The sequence below is a fragment of the Dipodomys spectabilis genome, unplaced genomic scaffold (genome assembly GCF_019054845.1).
Source record: "Dipodomys spectabilis isolate Male_0828 unplaced genomic scaffold, ASM1905484v1 ptg000137l, whole genome shotgun sequence".
Classification (NCBI taxonomy): Eukaryota; Metazoa; Chordata; class Mammalia; order Rodentia; family Heteromyidae; genus Dipodomys; species Dipodomys spectabilis.
In genome coordinates this window covers 13,577,562-13,598,124 of record NW_024870814.1, presented here as the reverse complement: position 1 = coordinate 13,598,124, position 20,563 = coordinate 13,577,562, and the positions used below count along the sequence as shown (strand labels likewise).

Genomic DNA, 20,563 nt, shown 5'->3' with positions numbered 1-20,563 from the left:
TAGACTAGAAAAGGGGAACATGAATTTTGCTGCAGGGTTTGTGGAAATGATTTGATGGGTAGAAGGCACATTTATGACTTGTTTTAAAATATATAATGAACAGAAACAATAGAGGTAATAGAATATTTCATAAGTGTATTGAAACATCTTGTTTCTACTTAGATCTTTTATTCAGTCTCAATCTTCCTTCCTGGAAAAAATAATCACTCTGTTTTCATTATGAAGTACTTATGCATTCAAACTTTTCTTACTTTCTCTCCTTTCCTTTTCACCTTTCCTTTCCTCTCCTCTGCTTTCATTTCCTTTCCTTTCCTCTGCTATCCTTTCCTTTCCTCTTCTTTCTAATTTTTTGGTTGTGGGGCTTGGACTCTGGGCCTGGGCACTGTCCCTCAGCTCTTCAGCTCAAGGCTAACACTTTACCACTCAAGCCACTCAGCCACTTCCGGTTTCCAGTGAGTTATTAGAGACAAGAGCCTCAAGGACTTTCCAGCACGGGCTGACTTTGAACCTCAATCCTCAGATCTCAGCTTCCTGAGTAGCTTGGATTACAGGTTTGAGTCTCTACCACATAGAAGGAAAAGAAATCTTAACCCAATAGTGTATTTTCCTTTTTGTGTGTTGAAATATTGTTTTGCATCTGATTTGCTTTATCAAGAAATTATTTCAGTTGTTTGTTGCCATGTAAGATCATGAAACAACTTGTGATGTTTCATACAATTCCCAGCTTCTGATAGTTTTTTGCATAAGAATTAATGGATTTTGTTACTTTTTTAAAAAGTTCATAATCCTAGATTGGTAGAAACAACTTACAATCAAATTTAAGTGAGTTTAATGCTATCACTTAGGTGGAATATTTCTGACAGTTGGGGGAAAAGTGACCATTGTTGACAGTCAGTTATCTCAATACATCATTATGAACATTATGATTGTTTGTGGAGGCTCAACTCCCTGTTCCTTCCTTTGTTTCCTGAAGAGTTCATCCTTAGGTCATCCTTTGATGATATTTGGTGAACTGGAGAGACTTGTTAATTCTTGACATAAGCAGGCTGACATGTGATCAGAAGTGAGGCCTGGAGAATTCCCTGGGAGAGGCAGTTGGGTCAGGTGAGAGCATCAGCTACTCACCCTGGCTTTTTCCACAAGGTGGAGAATCACCTTGTGCACAAAACCCTAGGACAGCCTCACAGAACCAGAGAATGCCACACTCCTCCTTCCAAATTCTCTGATGACCTAGGAGTTAACAATCTAATGATTAGACTCATTTCCTGTATTAAAACAATTCCTTCTTAGAGATTCTTGTCTGGCTTCTCTTTTACTGTGTGAAGCAGAAAGGATGACTTTATATGAGAATAGACATGGCCATGTCTGTGCATCTGGGACAGAGGAGGAGGAAAGGGACAAAGATTCACAGGAGCCTTCACATTTCAATGAAAACCTTTAAAAGTGTCCATAGTCGTGCTACATCTGAGAAGCTCTATCAGCAGATGGAGGCACCAAGGATCAGCAGCTGGACAGCCCAGCCTCTCACTTCTGCTTCCCTGGGAGGTTTATGTTATGGCTTGTATCACTGTGGGAGGTAAACTAATATGCTGTAGACAGTAATAAGTGGCAAAATCCGCAGGCTGCAGGCTGTTGATGGTGAGAGTGAACTCTTTCCCAGATTGAGTCCCACTGAACCTTGATGGAATTCCAGAGGCTAAATTCTTTGCATTATAGATCAGAAGCTTTGGAGCATTCCCTGGTTTCTGCTTATACCAGTTTAAAACATTGCTAATGCCCTGACTAGCCCGGCAAGTGATGGAGACTCTGTCTCCTGGAGATGCAGACAGGAAGGATGGAGACTGGGTCATCTGGATGTCACATTTGAAACCTGCCATTGGAAATATAAACACAAATATCCACAGAGTTATTCATGTTATAGGAGGCCTTCCCTAAAGACCCAGGCAGCACTGAACACACAGGATGGGAGGAGTGCTGCCCTTCCTTACCTGGGAGCCAGAGCAGCAGGAGCCCCAGGAGCTGAGCAGGGTTCCTCATGTCCATGCTGTGTGCTGACTGGGACTGACTGCTGCACAGAGTGTGAGCAGCCTATTATGAAGTCATTGGGGCAGTAGGCTGTGCTCTGAGCATATGCAAATCAAGAAAGCTGGGTAAAGCTGGGAACAGCTATAGGACCACCTCAACTCAGGAAATTCTCATATTTCCATGGTGCACACATAGTTTAGCAAAGATAATGTTTTTCACCCATTCATCAAAAGCTGTGATGACTCTACTTTCCTTTTAATAGATCTCTTGGTGCATTCAGGGATGATGACCATTTCTCTTGAGTGTTTCAATCTTTGTGTCATGACACTTGAAAGGGAGAAGAGTAAAGTAATAATTTCGTGCTTTATATTTAGAACATGCAGAGAAGTGAAGATATAGAAAGAATAGAATTTGTGGAATTTTTAAAATTTCTTTAATATCTCTATGTATTTACCATCTCATTCACATACCAAGAAATATATAAGCTGTTAGATGTTCAAGCAAATCATACTTCAGGCTCTTCTAAAACACACATATCCACAAAGTAGTGTGATTCTTTCCAAGAGCAGGTATAAAGCCTGAGTCTAACTCTTCCTTATTGACTTTACTACATAAAGGAAATTTTTGCTACATAGGAAAATTTTCAAAGCAAAGGAAAACAACTATATCAAGGTTTAGTAAGCATGTCCTCTGGTTAGATTGCTAGAGGGCTGAAGCCAAAGCATGTTGCTACCAGAAAAGTTCAACATTTCTTCTGATTTTGTGATTTGCCATGTCACCAGGTACAAGTTTTACTTGAACTTACAGTTTCATATTATCCAAGAACTACAGCACATTCATATATCCATTGCCCTCTGATCATTCCACATCAAATTCAGGACAAATTACTTACTTTCAACCATCCTAGTCCTCATGTATCTCTTTCTTGCTACATGTGTCTAATTTTCTGCTACTATCAAGAGAATGGAGAGGCTCACCTATACTTCTTACACCCAGCTGGTCAGGACTGGGGCACTTCAGGGATGAAGAAAGATAGATGTTTTAAAGATTTAAAACATTGTGACACATTTTAAATATCACTTTGTTTCTCAATTGATCTAGGTGTGAGGGTGGGAGGCACAGATATCTGGGTGAAATTCCTGAAGTGGTTGGGATAGAAGATAGGCCTTCTGGATGACAATGAAAGCTAATTTTTAATTACTTCCATGAGACTGCTAAATTTGGCAATTTGGGAATTGAGGGGTATCTATTTAATGCTAATGACTTTCACTTATTGTAATTTGGAATCAAGTTGAAGACAGGACCAAAACCAAGGCCACTCTGCCTCAGTGGTACTGTGCTTATATTCTGGTCCTTGGGAAGAGAAAAGCGTCAGATCTGAGAGGGGTTGAGATCTATGTGACCTATGTGACCATTAAATGTATTTTCAACTGCTATTCAGCCTTACTTGCCTTACTTCTGGTGTTTTTAGGAACTTGTTTCCGAACCTGATGTTTCTCTGAATAACATCTTAATGGCCAAATAAATTCTCAAGGGCTTTCCAGAGAAAACCTTGAAATCCTAATGGTGTTTGTAAACATCCCTGGGCTGTATAATGCAATACAAATGATAGTTACAGCGGTCTCAGTTCTATATGGATTTCAACTTAAATCGATTTATAATCTTTGGGGTTCAGAGTGGTATCTGGCTAGTGGTCATTGAGGAAGGGGACATCTTGTACCCCTTCCCAAATCAAAGTAATCCTTGATTTTAAGATTCAGTGAATATTTGTAAAAAAAAAATCCAAACTCATTTTTCCATATTATGATGAACACAAAGTCAGAAGTTGAAAGTTCTTTGCCAGACCAATAGCATGCTACCCTGCCTGAAAAATAAAAGCAGATGAGGAATGACTCAGGTGACAGAGAAATTATGTAGCAGACAGCAAGTTTTCAGTTTCAGTCTCCATAGCACCCAAAATAAAAATTGTGCATGTTGTCAATCAATTTGTCAAACAGGCAACATCCTATCACTGCCACATTCTGGACGTAATTCCAGTTTCCATTTTGTGTATAACAAAGGATTTTATGCATTTAAAATAGTCCTGTTCTTTTTTAAGTAAAATGATAACTCATCAGAAGAAGTAATAGAGGGGAGGCAGCACACTGCATAATTCTTCCAATGTGACTCACTCGCAGGCTCACCAGTTTCAGTTTTGTAAGTTTCTTTGTTGTTCCATAATAAATGGGTTGCAATGTTTTTTTTTTCTTAATTTGGAATTGTTTTTATTGTGCCATATCTGTCATTTTTCATGTTTCTAGTTGTCACAAAGAATGTCTGACTACTTATACCAGATCTGCTCACTTTAGCAAACATCTCTATACACTCTGCTTATATTCTCCATTCACCATAAATGCTTATGGTTTTTCCTTGTTGTTTAGGTTTTTTGGTGTTTATTTGTTTGTTCCCATGTATACTAGTAAGAAGATGACCCAGGCCAAAGCTTTGCTATAGGTATCTATAGGTGTGAGTTTGTATATCTTGTGTTTTGATGGGATCTGGCTATAAAGAATCCAGCCAGAATCTTGTTGCAGGGAGAATGTAAAATCCTATACTATTTTTACCTGGATTATCAGGCAATGCATGGTATCTGGTATTCAATATATTTGTGCTCACTTCTACCAGATATTTTTTGTCTCACTGTCATCTTGAATCAAGAGAGGAGACCTCTGCTTATAAACCAAAATGAACACCATATCAGGAATGAGCGCCCTCAGAATTTCCTCAGAGCTGATGAGAGGAGAGTTGCATGCATACCTCATACCCTCATCTTATGGAGAATTACCTGAAGGTATTTTCCACATTTCCATGGGACATTGAGATTCAGTCATCTTCAGCAACAGGAAGTGTTTAGCTTGTTGTATGGTCTTTACTGTCCATTTCCCCTTTCCTATGTTTCTTCCTCCCTTCACATTGCTTCCTAAACATCCTAAATTGTGCAGAACCTAGAACCCCTTGGGAATTCTGACTGTGTACAGAAAGTGTGACTGAGTTGTGTACATGGAGAGAGCCTGATGCTAGTGGAAAATGGCTGGCCTGTGTGTTGACTTAACCTGTTTATATGGGATTCTAAGTGCTTATCATTATACAGCTATCCTATACAAAAACAGATTGAGTATTTGGTATGTAGTGATTTTAAACTTTACTATTTCTGATACAGGTATGGGCCAATGTTGAGACCAATTCAGTTTTTTCCTCTATCTATCTATCTATCTATCTATCTATCTATCTATCTATCTATCTATCTATCTATCTAAATCTATATCTATCCATCTACTATTGTGAAGTATACCTCTTAATTCAAAAATGCATCACACAGAATTCAGAACTCAGTTGATAATATAGGGATATTATGGAAGCTCATTGTTTGATGTGAAACACTCAGGATTTTTGTTCACGTATCACCAGATCTGCATGAAATGTGATAACAAAGATCCTCTCTGCTATTTTCAAGCTTAGTTTTCTGTTAGGATTTTTCCTTTCTTTTTTTTTTTTTGTCGGTCGTGGGGCTTGAACTCTGGGCCTGGGCGCTGTCCCTCAGCTCTTCAGCTCAAGGCGAGCCCTCTACCACTTGAGCTACAGCGCTACTTCCGGTTTTCTGGTGGTTTATTGGAGATAGGAGTCTCACGGTCTTTCCTGCCCGGGCTGGCTTTGAACCGCGATCCTCAGATCTCAGCCTTCTGAGTAGCTAGGATTACAGGCGTGAGCCACCAGCGCTCGGCTTCCTTTGTTTTTTTTTAAATTTTATTTAATGGTAAAGATGCTGTATATGAGTAAGCTAATGAGGATAGTTTTTTGAAAATTGTTACCCCTTCCTTTGTTTTTTTTTTCGTACTATCACTTCCCTCTCTCACCTCCCTACTTCTCCTTCCCACTGTCTTTCATTTTTTATTGTGAAAATGCCATACAGAGGATTTATATTTACATGGGCAAGGTAATGATACATTTCTTATCAAGCATTGTTGTCTTCTCCTTGTTTCCCCATCCCATACCTTCCCATTATCCCCCGTGTCACCCCTCTTGCAGGCCAACGTTGTAAAGTTCTTTGTTGACATAATGACTTGTACATCTCATTGTTGCAATGGGTCCACCTGTATCCCTATTTGAATGATTTGTTTTTCCCTTCCCCTCCACAAAATATATCAACATGAAATACAGTGAAAGCAGGGGTTAAACCATGGGGGAGGGACACACAAAGCAACAAAGTAATCATCTTATAAATATGTTAGAAACAATCACAATAAAGAAAAAATCATTTGAATATTTATCCTGGCGTTCATTTCACCTAACATCAACTTATCTGACCTTTTCTGCTTGTCTCCGTCATATACAAGTTAAAGCAATTAAGGGAAACCTTGGGACCTGTGTTTCTTTGTGCCTGGCTTACTTCACTTAATATAATTTTTTCTAAGTCTTTCCATTTCTTTTACTCAGGGCCAACAGCCTTCTCTATTTGTGAGGAACTAGAAGATGGAATGGTTAGTATCCCATGAATTTAAAATTTGTCCCTCTAGTAAGGTTTGCTGCTTGTATCCTTGGCCTTGTTCTTCCATTGTTTCTTTGCCATTTGTGAGTTGTCAGCCTTTTAAGGCTCTTTCCTGAAACAAAACTGATGTTGTCTTTGAAACACTTGACCAAAAACTATCACAGTTACTGTGCTTTGGGTACTAGTTTCTAAGACTCTGAGAAGCTGATAAAAGTAGGTGTATTTGGAAATTTCTGTTGTAGTTTGCATGAGAATGGGAAGTGCTCATTCTATTTTGGGGCTCCCTAGGGAAACTGACTTTCTTGTTGTGGTCCTGAATATTGTAAGTGACTGTTTTCCCACAAGCACTGTGAGATTATCAATGATGGCTTTGCTTTTTGAGTTCATGATTTTTGTTTGTTTTTGGTGAGGTAACTGTTTGATTTTGTCTGCTTAAAATAATCTTCTGTTTTGTTAAACTTGTACTTAGTTGGTAGGAGTTTTTTGAAGAATCTTTTTCTTCTTTCCTGCTAAAATAATTTGTCATTAACAATAATTTAGTGAATTGTTTTAGCTAATGCTAGATGAAAAACAGAAATAAAAGTAAGTAGCTGAGAATATATTTTGAGATTAAGAAACCAAACAAAAAGTAAAAGTTAACAAAAAGTTATTGCTCTATACAAAAATTTTTAGGCCTTACTAGGCTTGCAAATTTTCAAGTTTAACTACATAAACAAGTGACCTTTGCTTGTTTCAGGTTTTCATAAATATTTTAGTTTATATGAATGTGAATATTTTTAGTAAACTTCCATTACCACACTGCTTTTTCCTGTACCATATGTCAAGTGCAGCGGCCTTCCATTGACAAAGAAATAACTTTAGTTCTTCCCTATAATAGTCAGGTGGTTTAAATTTTATAGGTAATTTAAAAGCATCTATTGATGTTGCAACAATGAGAAGTACAAAATGTCATGTCAAAACCAGCTTTACAATGTCGGTGTGTGGAGGGGGGAGGGGGGGTATGATTGGGTGGGAGGGAGGGGGGAGGCTGGGAAGGGAGGTGAAGGGTAAACAAAGGAGGAGGCTGCAATGCTTGGTAAGAAATGTATGCATTATCCTGCCCATGTAATTGTAACCCCTCTGTACAGTATGTTCTCAAATAAAATAAAATAAAATTTAAAAAAAATAAAAGCATCTATTGAAATTGAATTTATATAAAAGACAATTTATTAATAATACATTTGTTAAAATTCTTTAATAAGTTTTTTATTGTGAAAATACTGTTCAGGGAGCAAGGTAATGAGTACATTTCTTATCCATCATTGTTGCCTCCTTCTTTGTTGTTTTTTTTTTTATTGTGAAAATACTGTACAGAGGGGTTACAATTACATGGGCAAGATAGTGAGTACATTTCTTATCAAGCATTGTAGCCTCCTCCTTTGTTTACCCTTCCCATCCCTTCCCAGCCTCCCCCCACCCTCAAAGTACTCCTCCCCCCCAAAGTTGTAAAGTTCTTTTTTGACATGACACCTTGTACTTCTCATTGTTGAAATGAGTCCACCTGTATCCTTATTTTTTTCTCCTTCCCCTCCACAAATTATACCCACATCAAATACATGGTTTCCCTTATTTGCAATATCTAGTACATATATATGAGTCAAGCAGAAAAGGTCAGATAAGGTAATGTTACGAAAATGAACCTTAAGATATGTATTTAAGTGTTTTTTTTCTTTCATGCATTTGTTTCTAAAGCCTTTATAAGATTATTTCTTCGTTGCTTTGTATGTCCTTCCCCCACAGTATAACCCCTGCTTTCACTGTATTTGATGTTGGTATAATAATACACTTAATGGAAAATATTTACCAATAAATGGAAATACTAAGTTACTTGTATGGTATTATCTCAAGTAATCTTGGTTTTATAAAATCTATGAAAAGACAGTTATGTTTCTAGAGTCCATTCTGTTACTTTTCTCTTTCCTTATTTCCTCTTCCTTCCTTGCTCCTTTCCTTCCTTTTTTATTGTTACAATAACATGGGCAAGATAATGAGTACATTTCTTATGAAGCATTGTATCCTCCTCCTTTGTTTCCCCTCCGCATCCCTTCCCATCCTCCCGCCCACCCCTCACCTAATCCTCCCCCCTCCCCTTTCTTTCCTTTCTTTCTGTTTTGTTTCTTTCCAGGTGCTCCTCTACAACCATTATCCTCAGATTAGGCCTTCTGATGATTTGTTCCACATGTTGAATAGATCTATCATATTTCTTTGACTTGTCTTGCATAGATGTATGTTCTTTCTCTATAATAGCTAAGCTGACTTCAATCCTCTAGATTCGATCTTCTGCATGGTCTAACCTACTGTCAAGACTTTCTACTTTTTTTTTTTTTTTTTTAATTAATTTTCCTTCTAATCGGTTGGCTTCGATGGCTTCAAATTCTTTGTTGGTGCTTTGTTTTAGATCTGGTATGAACTTTTTTACTTCCTTAATTTGGTGTTCAGTGTTTATTCTCAGTTTTTATTGGGTGGTTATGGTTTGCTTGGACTCCCATTCCTTCTGTTGGGCTCCATTCAGCATGCCCTTTGTGGTCTCCCTGAGTTCTTTCAGCTGTCTTTTTATGGATTCCATGAATGCCTCTATTGATCTTTTCTATTCTCATCCTGCTCTTTCAATTCCTGTATTACTCTTTGATTATCTTCCTCACATTCACACGATTCCTGTAGTTATCTTTGAGTGTTCTCAGCCTGCTCACTACATTCTTGACTTTCTCTTTGTCTGTTCTCAGCCAGCTCATGCAATTCCTTTCTATCTCTTTGATTGATCTCAGCCTGCTCATGCAATTCCTGTATCAATCTTTGAGTAGCTTCTTCATGCTCATTGGTTTCCCATATCAATTTTGGTTTTCCTCCTCTCTCTCCCTATCACTATCACACTGAGTACTTTGCAAGGTTTTCAAACTTTTCATTCACCATGTTTACCAGTAGTGTTTGTAGAGCTTTTTGGGAGCTCTCTTCTGGATTATTCATTATCTATTCAGTCACCTGATTATCATGAGTGGGAGTCGAGATACCCGGACTTGTCATTTTTCTTGTGTTTCCTGGCTTGTTCTGTTCATTTGGTACGAAAGTAACACCAGTTTTTTGCTAGAACACTATTTTAAGGAAAGCATCAACCAACTCCTGTAATTGCACAGTCAAAGGCTACAGATACAATATAGTGCAACAGATACAGTCTATTCAACATCAAAAAGTTATGTATTAATGGGCCAAGAACAACAAAGAATAATTTCATATACCAGAAATCATTAAGTTTAGGGAGAAATCTGGGGGGAAATGGCGTGAGAGGGTTGTAGAAAGGTAAAAGGATAATGATATTAACCAAGTCCTAATTTCAAAGAGTTGGAAATGGATTGGACAGAATAAGAGGAGGAAGAAAAAAAAGAAACAAGAAAAAATAAAATTTAAATTTAGAAAGGAGAAACACTTAAAAATTATGCAAGTTTAACAAAGTAATATTGAGAGAAGAACTGGTATAGGATGTGAGGAGGTGAGGTATAACCTGTTTTCACTGTATTTGAGGTATATATAATTTGGGGAGGGGAAATGAAAGCAAAAATTTTAAAACAGGTATCCTGGTTGACCCATTGAAACAACGGATTTTTTTTTTCGACTCTATATCGAAAAATGAACGTTACAATTTAGGCATGTCGTGGTTTTATGGGGTGCGGTGGAGTACATTTGTGGCGATGGGAGAAAAGTAATGGTAGGGGAAAAACAAAGGAAAAGGCAACAATGCTTGACAAGAAATGTACTCATTATCCAGCTCATGTAACTGTAACTCCTCCTTTGTACAGTATTCTCAAATTAAAAAACTTGTTTTTTTAAAAAGTACCTACAATTCAATGAAAATGAATATATATCATGAAGAAACCTGTGAGACCTGGCAAAAGCATTCTTGAGGGGCAAATTTATTCATCTCAGTGCACGCATCAAAAAAAAAAAAAAAAAGAAAGACCAAGTAATTAATCTCATATTGCAATTAAAACTACTAGAACAGCATGAAAAACCTGAACCTACATTTACAAGATAGAGCAATATAACCACATTGGAGCTGAAATTAACAAGACAGAGACTAAGAAAAATTCATGAATCAAAATGCTGTCATTTTTCTGATGAATTCCATTATATACATGTATATATACATACACACACACACACACACACACACACACACGTATATATATATATATATATATATATATATATATATATATATATATATATATATACCACATTTTCTTGATCCATTCATCTACTGAGAGACATCTAGGTTGGTTCCATATCTTAGCTATGGTAAATAATGTTGCAATAAACAAAGTTGTGCTAGTAGCCTTTGTATGGCCTTGGATGTGATTGTTTGGAGAAATGCCCAAAAGTGGGATTGCTGGGTCATAGGGGGATTCTGTGCCTCCACCATAAAGAATGACATTGATAAATTTGTTAGGAAAAGGAAACACTTGGAAAAAATTATATAAAGTGAAGTAAACCAGGCCCAGAAACATCGGTTCCATGGTTTCCCTTATTTGAAATAACTAGTACATGTGTAGGAAAAGCAGATAAGGTCAAAAGCAATGTACATAAGATCATACAAGATGAGGTTGAGTGAAATTAACCCCAAGATATAGGCACACGTTTTTTCTTTCTTGCTATTATTTTTAACATATTTATAATGTACCAGGTGATTTTTCTGTTTCTTTCTATGTTCCTCTCTTATATTATAACCCCTATTTTTCCTGTATTTGATGTCAAGGCCCTGCATCTTGTATATACACTTCTGTAATTTGGTGGGGAAGGGAAAAAACAAAATACTTAAATAGATATAGAGTTTAACACATTGTAACAATCAGATGTACAAGACACTGTGTTGAAAATGAACTGTACAACTTTGGTTAGAGGAGGGAGGGTAGTAGTGGAAGTATGAGGGAAGGGATGGTAGGGGAAAAAGAAAGGAGGAAGCAAAAATGCTCAGAAGGAAATGTACTCATTACCTTGCTGATGTAATTGTAACTGTCTGTATAGTATTTCTATAACGAAAAACATACACAAAAATTCTAGTGTTTTAAAACAAATCAATAAAAATGATCAACCTCTGGAAAGATCAAGCAAAAAACATGAGAGGAACCCAAATCAATAAGATCAGGGATGCCGTGGGAAAAAGTAGAACAAATACCCAAACAACCACACAATTATTGATGAATTATTTGACGAATCTGTACTCACTAAGGAAAGAAAACCTAGCAGAAATGGATGAATATTTAGACAAATACAAATTGTCCTAACTGAACCAAGAAGAAATCAAACAATTAAACATACCAATGTCTTACAATAGGATAGAGGAAGCAATCAAAAATCTTCCAACAAGGAACAGCCCTGGACCAGATGGATTCACTTTGAAATTCTATAAGACCTTTAAAGAGGAATTAATTCCCATACTACTCAGACACTTCCTAGAAAAAGAAACAGAGGGAGCTATCCCAATCTCATCCCCAAACCAGGCAAAACCTCAAAAAAAAAAAAGAAAACTACAGACCTATTTCCCTGATGAACACAGATGAATAAGAGCCTCATGGACTTTACTGCCTAGGCTGGCTTCAAATTCTGATCCTTGCATCTCAGCTTACTGAGTAACTAGGATTACAAATGTGAGGCACAGGTACCCAGCCACTTTATTTCTTTAAGTAAAAAAATATGAAACATAATGAGTATATTGAAAACTATTTTACAATAGTTTGATGATGATCATTATGATATAGTTGAAGCATATTTTGCAGATACATGCTTACTCTGAATTCTTGATGATGACTCATGAATTTGCCACTATTAAAACACTAGTATCTTCTATTACCAGTAATTTTCCGGTACTGAGACCTCTCATATTTTGCTACCATTGTGCCATTTGATATTACTTCTCACTGTTCATCAGGATGAAGTGCAAATGTTGATACTGGACATGATTACTTCAACAAAAATCACTGCTACCCAACCATACATGCCTCTGACTTTATCCTTTCCAATTAGTGGAATCATCATCCCTTAACAGATTACTAGTATATCCAGTTGCCTCTCTATGAGAAGAAGAGAAAGACAGAGGAAAAGAAAACAGAGAGAGAGAGAGAGAGAGAGAGAGAGAGAGAGAGAGAGAGAGAGAGAGAGAGAGACTTCATCTCTTCTCAAGCTAGTAACACTTTCTCTAAAGAAAAATTTGGATCTGGATAAAACATATATAGAAGTTTGACCAATCAGATATCATATCATGCTGTTTTCTTGGACACCCCAGCCCAGTTTCACAGTGAAAGCAGCCATCTCTGCCTTCATGATGCACACCCCAGAATCTAGGAATTCTGAGAGTCTTAGTGATTTATCACAATACATCTAAGTAGGATGAAGGCAGATACCATGGAACATTTTACTGTGGTGAGGTAGGAACAAGTTAGTCCCAAAAGGAAATTATGAAGGAATTTTTCTAAATATTCATGTGGTTTCCCTGAGTGTGGAGATGTGAAGGCTGACCTCAACTCTCAGGCTCTGGAAGAAACTGGGAAGATTTGGAACAGAAGCATCTGGGCAGGGCTGATTTTCTTGCTCTGAGAAGCAGTCACCCTCCAGAGTGATGGAGCTGAGAACCTGAGGTAACAAAGGCCCTGTGGTGGCCTTGGATTCAGTGAAGAAAAATGTTCACCATTCACTGGAATTGAACCCAGCTGAAAGGAGCTTAGTTTTGCCTGCTCTGTGGGACTCGATGATTTCCTGCTGTTCTCATTAATCTCAAGGAAAGTCAGCAAATGTCCCTCATCCTGAGACTACTCTCAGGCAGCGTGATTCTCCTCAGAAACGTAAGGACCTGTTGATCAAGTGGGTCAATTTTAAGTCTATTGCTTATATTGCTCATTGCTGAGGATTCTGAAAAACAGGTTCTGAAATAGCACTAAAATTTCAAAATCTTTCCACCTCCAATTCCTTCCACATACACTTATAAGACACTTTAACTATGGTTACTACTGAAAATTCATGCTGAGTGGGCAAACATGGTTTATCACATCTAAGAGGGCAGCGTTTGTTCTCACACATCTGCGTGAACTGAAGATCTTGCTCCATTTAAAGAATACAGGAAAAGGATGCATCGTTGTAGGATGTGATTATAAATAGGCCAAATGAAGTAGAAAGTATTCAGCAACAAGCACCTAAAGAATCATGGCAGTGTGAGTAGTGTCTCAGGCACATGTGCACCATGACAGCTGTGCAGCCAGCTTGCCAGCCTCAGGTTCCTATTGACAAAGAGGTAGCATCACTCCTGTTCTCATTGTCTTCTGATCTTTCTTTCTTTCTTTCTTTCTTTCTTTCTTTCTTTCTTTCTTTCTTTCTTTCTTTCTTTCTTTCTTTCTTTCTTTCTTTCTTTCTTTCTTTCTTTCTTCTCTCTCTCTATCTCTTCTCTCCCTTTCTTTCTTTCTTTCTTTCTTTCTTTCTTTCTTTCTTTCTTTCTTTCTTTCTTTCTTTCTTTCTTTCTTTCTTTCTTTCTTTCATTATCAGTTTGGTCAGGACCAAAACATTTAATTTGCTCCTCCAAAGTTATTAATCTTTGTTATATTGGGAATTTATGCTATTACCCTAAAACAGGAGGGAATTATACTGCAACACTATCATGCCCAGTAAGTACTTATCCAACAGAAGCCGATTCCATCTACAGGTGTTCTCTCTTTGCTCCTGACCATCACCTGCATAGTTATTCCATCTGCTAAGGCCAGCCTGGACCTGACCAATAAATCATACGCCTCTGTAAACACCTGCCAGATAGAGCTAATGGGAATTCTTGTTCTCAGGTACTTTATCTGACCTCCCACGTGGCTGCAAGCCCAGAAATGTGATGATGTCAATGTTTTTAAGATCTGAACTCTGGGTCTTTGTTGAGTGTGATGTTGGCTTGTCTTCTGGTGGTGGAATTGTGACATAATAATCTTTAGGATTGTCAGTATTTAGTCCCCATGTCTTAACTATGGTTATTTCCTTCAAAATTCACAAACCTGGACCTATTCCATCTGGTTAAGGCCAGATTCAATAGCAAATGCAAATAGTTCCTCCTCTCAGACAATTTTTTTACCAGTTTATGAAAAGAAAAATAAGGACATCATTAATTCTGAGAATTTAAGGGGCACAAGGTTATTGCGTACCTAGGATGTGTGTTCCCTATGAGATGTCAAATATGTGATGTTTGGCAAAGTGTTAGGGGTCCTGAGTGACACTAAAAGGTACAATGGTAGAGTGATGGCTCTGGCTCAGGCTTTACATGCCAGCCTCATGCGATCAAACTACTCACTGACTACTTGTGTTAAGAGAGGGAACCAATCAGCTGGTCCACCTTTATTTTCAACACTACCTCTTTGCCTTGAAGGCTGTCTTCACCATCTGATTCCTATGGAATTCAACAAGTGCAACAATTGCATTGACTTGTATTTGCACTTGGACATTGCATCCTTAGGATGAACACCATGGGACTCAGCAAGCAAAAACTACATGGTTCTAAGCCAATTTTGTGATTTCCCCTGCTACTGTTTTTGTTTAAACCACTCACATTAACTCATTTGACTGACTTACCAAACTGACAGAATACAGAGAATAAAATCAGAATAGGAGGAAGAAGTAATATTTAATAGACTTTCAGAAAAGAGTCCTTTGGGAAGAGAAACTGCTTAGCTTCTCATTCTTGTGGTCAAACTGAAGGTGAAAATACTTTTCTGGAAAACTCCTACAGGCAGATCATTAAAGGTTTATGTGAAGGGGAAGTGGAACAATTGAGATCAAACTCAACTTTATGTAGAATTATTTCTCATAATTTGGCATTTTAAAAATATTGGGTCTAAAAAAATATTGGATATATTGGCTCATAGCTACAAGCCCAAATACTTTGATAGATAGAGATAAAGTGGATAATTTCAGAAGAATTTGAGAGATTAGCACCATTAATGTGAAATCTTGTGTCACAGCCATAGCAAATATACACTGAGAGCATCTCATGTGTTGTCTCTAAACCTATAGACAGGTTGCAATATCATGAAAGAGTAAACGTATGTGTATAAACTTCCCTTGAGAAAAAAAGCTCCTCCAGACATCCAGCTCATGGAAAGTCATTTCACTTGGATTAGTTGTGCTAATTTTCACCCCCAGCAAGCTTTGGGTAGTTGCAGAATAATGGAACAAATGACAAGACCCAAAATAAATCTACATAGCTGTAGCCAGCAGATACTTACCAGTGTCAAAAGAATGTGTCTGCAGCCTCTTCAGTAAATGCTGCTGGCAAAATTGGTTAACTATATGTAAAAAACTAAACCTAGATCCTTATATATCATCCTGCACAAGAACCAACTCCAAATGGATCAAAGACCTCAGTGTCAAAGCAGACACCCTGAAAATATTACAGGACGGAATAGGAGAAACCCTAGGTCTCCTTGGCACAGACCGAAGTTTTCTTAATAGAGACCCAGAAATACAACAAATCTAAGAAAGGTTGGACAAATGGGCTTGCATGAAGTTGCAGACATAGCTAGCAAGATCAATAGAAAGCCCTCAGATTTGGAGATCTTCACTAACCATACAATAGACAAGGGTCTCATATCTAAAATATACATGCAACTCTAAAAATTAAATCCCCCCAAAACAAATCTTCAAAGAAACAACTGCCCAATAAATAAGTGGGCTAAAGACTTACACAGAATCTTCTCTGAAGAAGAAAGAAGGATGGCCAATAGACACATGAAGAAATGCTCAACCTCTCTAGCCATAAAAGAAATGCAAATCAAAACAACATTGAGATACCACCTCACCCCAGTTAGAATGGCTATAATCAAGAACATTAGTAACAACAGATGCTGGAGAGGATGTGTCCAGAAGGGAACCTTACTGCATTGTTGGTGGGAGTATAAACTTGTTCAACCACATTGGAAAGTAGTATGGAGATTCCTCAAAAGACTCCACATAGTGCTCCCCTATGACCCAGCAATCCCACTTTTGGGCATTTACCCAAATAATCACAAACAAGACCATACGAAAGCTACCAGCACAACTGTTTATTGCAGCATCATTTACCATAGCTAAGATATGGAACCAACCCAGATGCCCCTCAGTAGAAGAATGGATCAAGAAAATGTGGTATATATACACAATGCAATTCTATACCTCCAATGAGGAAGAATGCCATTGCCCAATTTGTTAAGAAATGGAAAGACTTGGAAAAAAATAATTAAGTCAAGTAAGCCAGGCCCAAAGAAGCATAGGTCCCATGGTTTCCTTGAATTGCAATAACTAGTATATGTCTGAGACAAGCAGATAAGGTCAGATAAGTTGATGTTAGGTGAAATGAACCCAAAGATAAGTATTCAAATGTGTTTTCTTTCATGCGATTGTTTCTAACATATTTATAAGATGATTTCTTTTTTGCATTGAATGTTCCTCCTCCACTGTATAACCCCTGCTTTCACTGTATTTGATGTTGGTATAATTTGTGGAGGGGAAGGGAAAAAACAAATTATTTAAATAGGGATAGAGGTGGACCAATTGCAACAATATGTACAAGTTGTTATGTTGAAAAATGAACTCTACAACTTTGGCAGGGGGGGAAGTTTTTGGGGAGGGCGGTGGGGTAGAAGGAGAGGAATGGGAAAGGGAAACAAAGGAGGAGGGACCAATTCTTGATAAGAAATGTATTCATTATACTTTTCATGTAATAATAATCCCTGCATATGGTATTTTCACTATTAAAATACAAAGAATGTGTCTTCAAAAACTGTGGATGTGAAATATGGTATATACATATTGAAAATAGAATCTATTTCCTTGATCTCACAATTTCAAAATAAAATGCCAAATATATCAGATATTAGTGTAAGACATGAAAGTTTATAACAACCCTAGGAAAACAAGGAAAAATACTTTAAGATAAGGTCACAGGTAATTATAAACTGGAATCCTGTTGCATATGGACAAGAAATGACAATGGGGAACACATCAAATTAAAATGTTTCTGCATATCGTTAAGGAAATATATACATATATGAATAAATATATATATACATATATATGTGTATTCATATACATGTATATATACTTACAATGTATATGCATATACACATAAATGTATATATACAGATACCTATATATTCATAAACATATATACATATATCTATATTTTATTTATCTATCTTCACATATACCCTGGATGGTGTCTCTGATCTTCATTTTTGCTCAAAGCTAGCACTCTGTGCCTTTGACCTCAGCTCAACTTTTGGATTTTTGGTAGTTAGATATAGATAAGAGTCTTAAAGCTTTTCCTGCTCAGGCTGGCTTTAAACCTTGATCCTCAGATCTCAACTTCCTTATTAGCTAGCATTGCAAGTATGAGTCACCTGTGCATAGCAGGAAATCAAATCTTAAAGCAAGTAATTTATTTTCTATTTTTATATTTGTATTGTTTTACATCTCACTTGTTTTATTAAGGAAGTTCTTTCAATTGTTTGTTTCTTTGTAATATCTTGAACAACTTGTGATGTTTCATACAATTTTCAGCTTTTATACTTTCTTCAAGGACTTAATGTCATTTTATATTTTATTTTTTATGATTTCAGATTGGTAGACAAAACAGAATCAAATTTAAGTGAATTCTAATGCCATCACTTAGGGAGAATATTTCTGAGAATTTAGGAAATAGTGACGATCCTGGGTGTGAGCTATCTCAAACCATCATTATGATCATTACCTTTGTTGTAGAAGTGAAAATCCCTTCCTTCTCTGGTTTTTTGCAGAGTTGCAAGATTAGGGTTTTGTGCATTTCTTGACATAAACAGGCTGACATCTTCACAGAGATGAGGCCTGGAGAATACCCCAGAGTGGTTGCTGGGTCAGGTGAGAGCATCAGCAGCTCCACTGGCTTTTTCCACAGTCTGTTGAATCACAGACTTATGTACCCCAAACCCTAGGAGAGCTTCACAGAACTGGACATTCCTCACTCCTAGTTCCAACTTCTCTATTTACCTAGGAGTACATAAGCTAATGATTAGACTCATTTCCTGTATTAAAACAAGTACTGCCTGGAGAATTTTGGCTGGCTTGTGTTTTACTATTTGAATCACAAAGGATGTCCTTATCTGAGAAGAGACATGGCCATGTCTGTGCTTCAAGGGACAGAGGAGGAGAAATGAGACAGAGATACAGAGGAGCCTTTGCAGAAAGTTGACTGAAAAGCTTGCAATAGTTGTCAGAGCTAGGCTGCATGTGAGAAGCACTGTCAATAGGTAGAGGCACCAGAAAGTGCAGCTGGGGCAGCCTTGCCTCTCACTTCTGCTTCACTGGGAGGTTTATGTTATGGGTTGTATCACTGTGGGTGATGTACTAGCATATTGCTGACAGTAATAAGTGGCAAAATCTTCAGGTTGGAGGCTGCTGATGGTGAGAGAATAATCTGTCCCTGATCCACTGCCACTGAACCTGGATGGGACCCCAGAGGCCAACCTTGAATTGTAATAGATCAGAGGCGTTGGGGATTTTTCTGGTTTCTGCTGATACCAGTTTAAATAATTGCTAATACCCTGACTGGCTTTGCAGGAGATAATGACAGTGTCTCCTGGAGATGCAGACAGGGAGGATGGAGACTGGGTCATCTGGATGTCACATCTGGCACCTAGTATAGGAAGCATAAAAGCAAATATCTACATTATTAGTCATGTTATTACAGATTTCCCTGAAGCCCAGTCAGCACATGCCATAATGGATAGAGAAATGCTGTCCTTCCTTACCTGGAAGGCAGAGCAGGAGGAGCCCCAGGAGCTGAGCAGTGGTCCTCATGTCCATGCTGTGTGCTGACTGGGACTGACTGCTCAACAGGGTGTGAACAGCCTATATGAAGTCACTGTGACAGTGGGCTGTGATCTTGGCATATGCAAAAAGATGGAAACAGCTGCAAGACTAGCTCATCTCAGGAAACCATCACAAGTCTATGGTGCCCACGTATCTTAGTTTAGAACAGAGAATGTGATTTACCTACACATCACAAGTCATGATCAATCCTCGGTCCTATGAAGATATCTATTGGTGCCTGCAGGGTGAGGACCTGGTTTATTTGAGTGTCTTAATCTCAATTCTATGTAACAACATGAAAGAGAGGATTAAGGAGAAAAATGAGTGTTTCAAGCTCAGGATATCAAAATACCTGTGAACATAAGAGAAAACAGAGTTTGTCATTTAAACTATTCTAATTTCTCTATACATTGCATCATGTCCCTGACAGGGCAAAAAACATAAGCTGCTATATTTTCCAGGAACTCATGCTTCAGTCTATTCCAAAATACACATATAAACACAAGATAAAATATGAATACAGGCTAACACCTGTAGTCCTAGGTACTCAGGAGCCTGAGATCTGAGGATCATAGTTCAAAGACAGTCCAGACAGGAAAGTCTGTGAGAGTCATCTCCAATAAACCACCAAAAAAACCCCCAGAAGTGTTGCGATGGCTCATTTGATAGAGCGGTTGCCTTGAGCTGAATTGCTGAAAGACATCTCCAAAATCTAGAGTTCTAGCCCTATAACCAAAAAAAATAATGTCTTCTCCTTCAGTAGATGTGACACTGAGTCAAGTTCTTCCTTGTTTATCTAACTTTATTTCATAAGATAGAAAAATTATTAAAAGCAAGTATAGTACTGGTTCAAGTATGCCATGTCCTGAGGTTTGGTGGCTCAAGGGCTGGAGCCAAAGCTTGTTGCTAACAGAAAAGACCAAAGTTACATCATTATTTGTGACTTGTCACAATGACCATGTACATTTTTTTCACTGTGGGGTTTGAACTCAGGGCCTGGGCGTTGTCCCTGAGCTTTTCTGCTCAAGGCTTAAGTGCTCTACCACTCTGAACTAGAGCCGCACTTCTGTTTTTCAGGTAGTTAATTGGAAATAAGTGTTTTATCCACTTTCTTGTCTCAGCTGGCTTCAAATTGTG

General features: G+C 37.7%; 1 long non-coding RNA gene and 1 gene segment (V, D, J or C); one reads left to right on the top strand and one right to left on the bottom strand.

Moving 5' to 3' along the window:
• Nucleotides 1–1,417: 1,417 nt before the first annotated feature.
• On the bottom strand, nucleotides 1,418–19,454 carry LOC122116849. The segment is given in 4 exon segments: nucleotides 1,418–1,474; nucleotides 1,569–1,813; nucleotides 19,194–19,250; nucleotides 19,366–19,454. Coding segments are annotated over 4 exon segments (414 nt in total).
• LOC122116755 lies at nucleotides 5,035–19,043 on the top strand. Its single transcript, XR_006149027.1, has 3 exons — nucleotides 5,035–5,045; nucleotides 16,919–16,923; nucleotides 18,966–19,043. It is a non-coding gene; the product is annotated as an uncharacterized LOC122116755 (long non-coding RNA).
• Nucleotides 19,455–20,563: the final 1,109 nt, after the last annotated feature.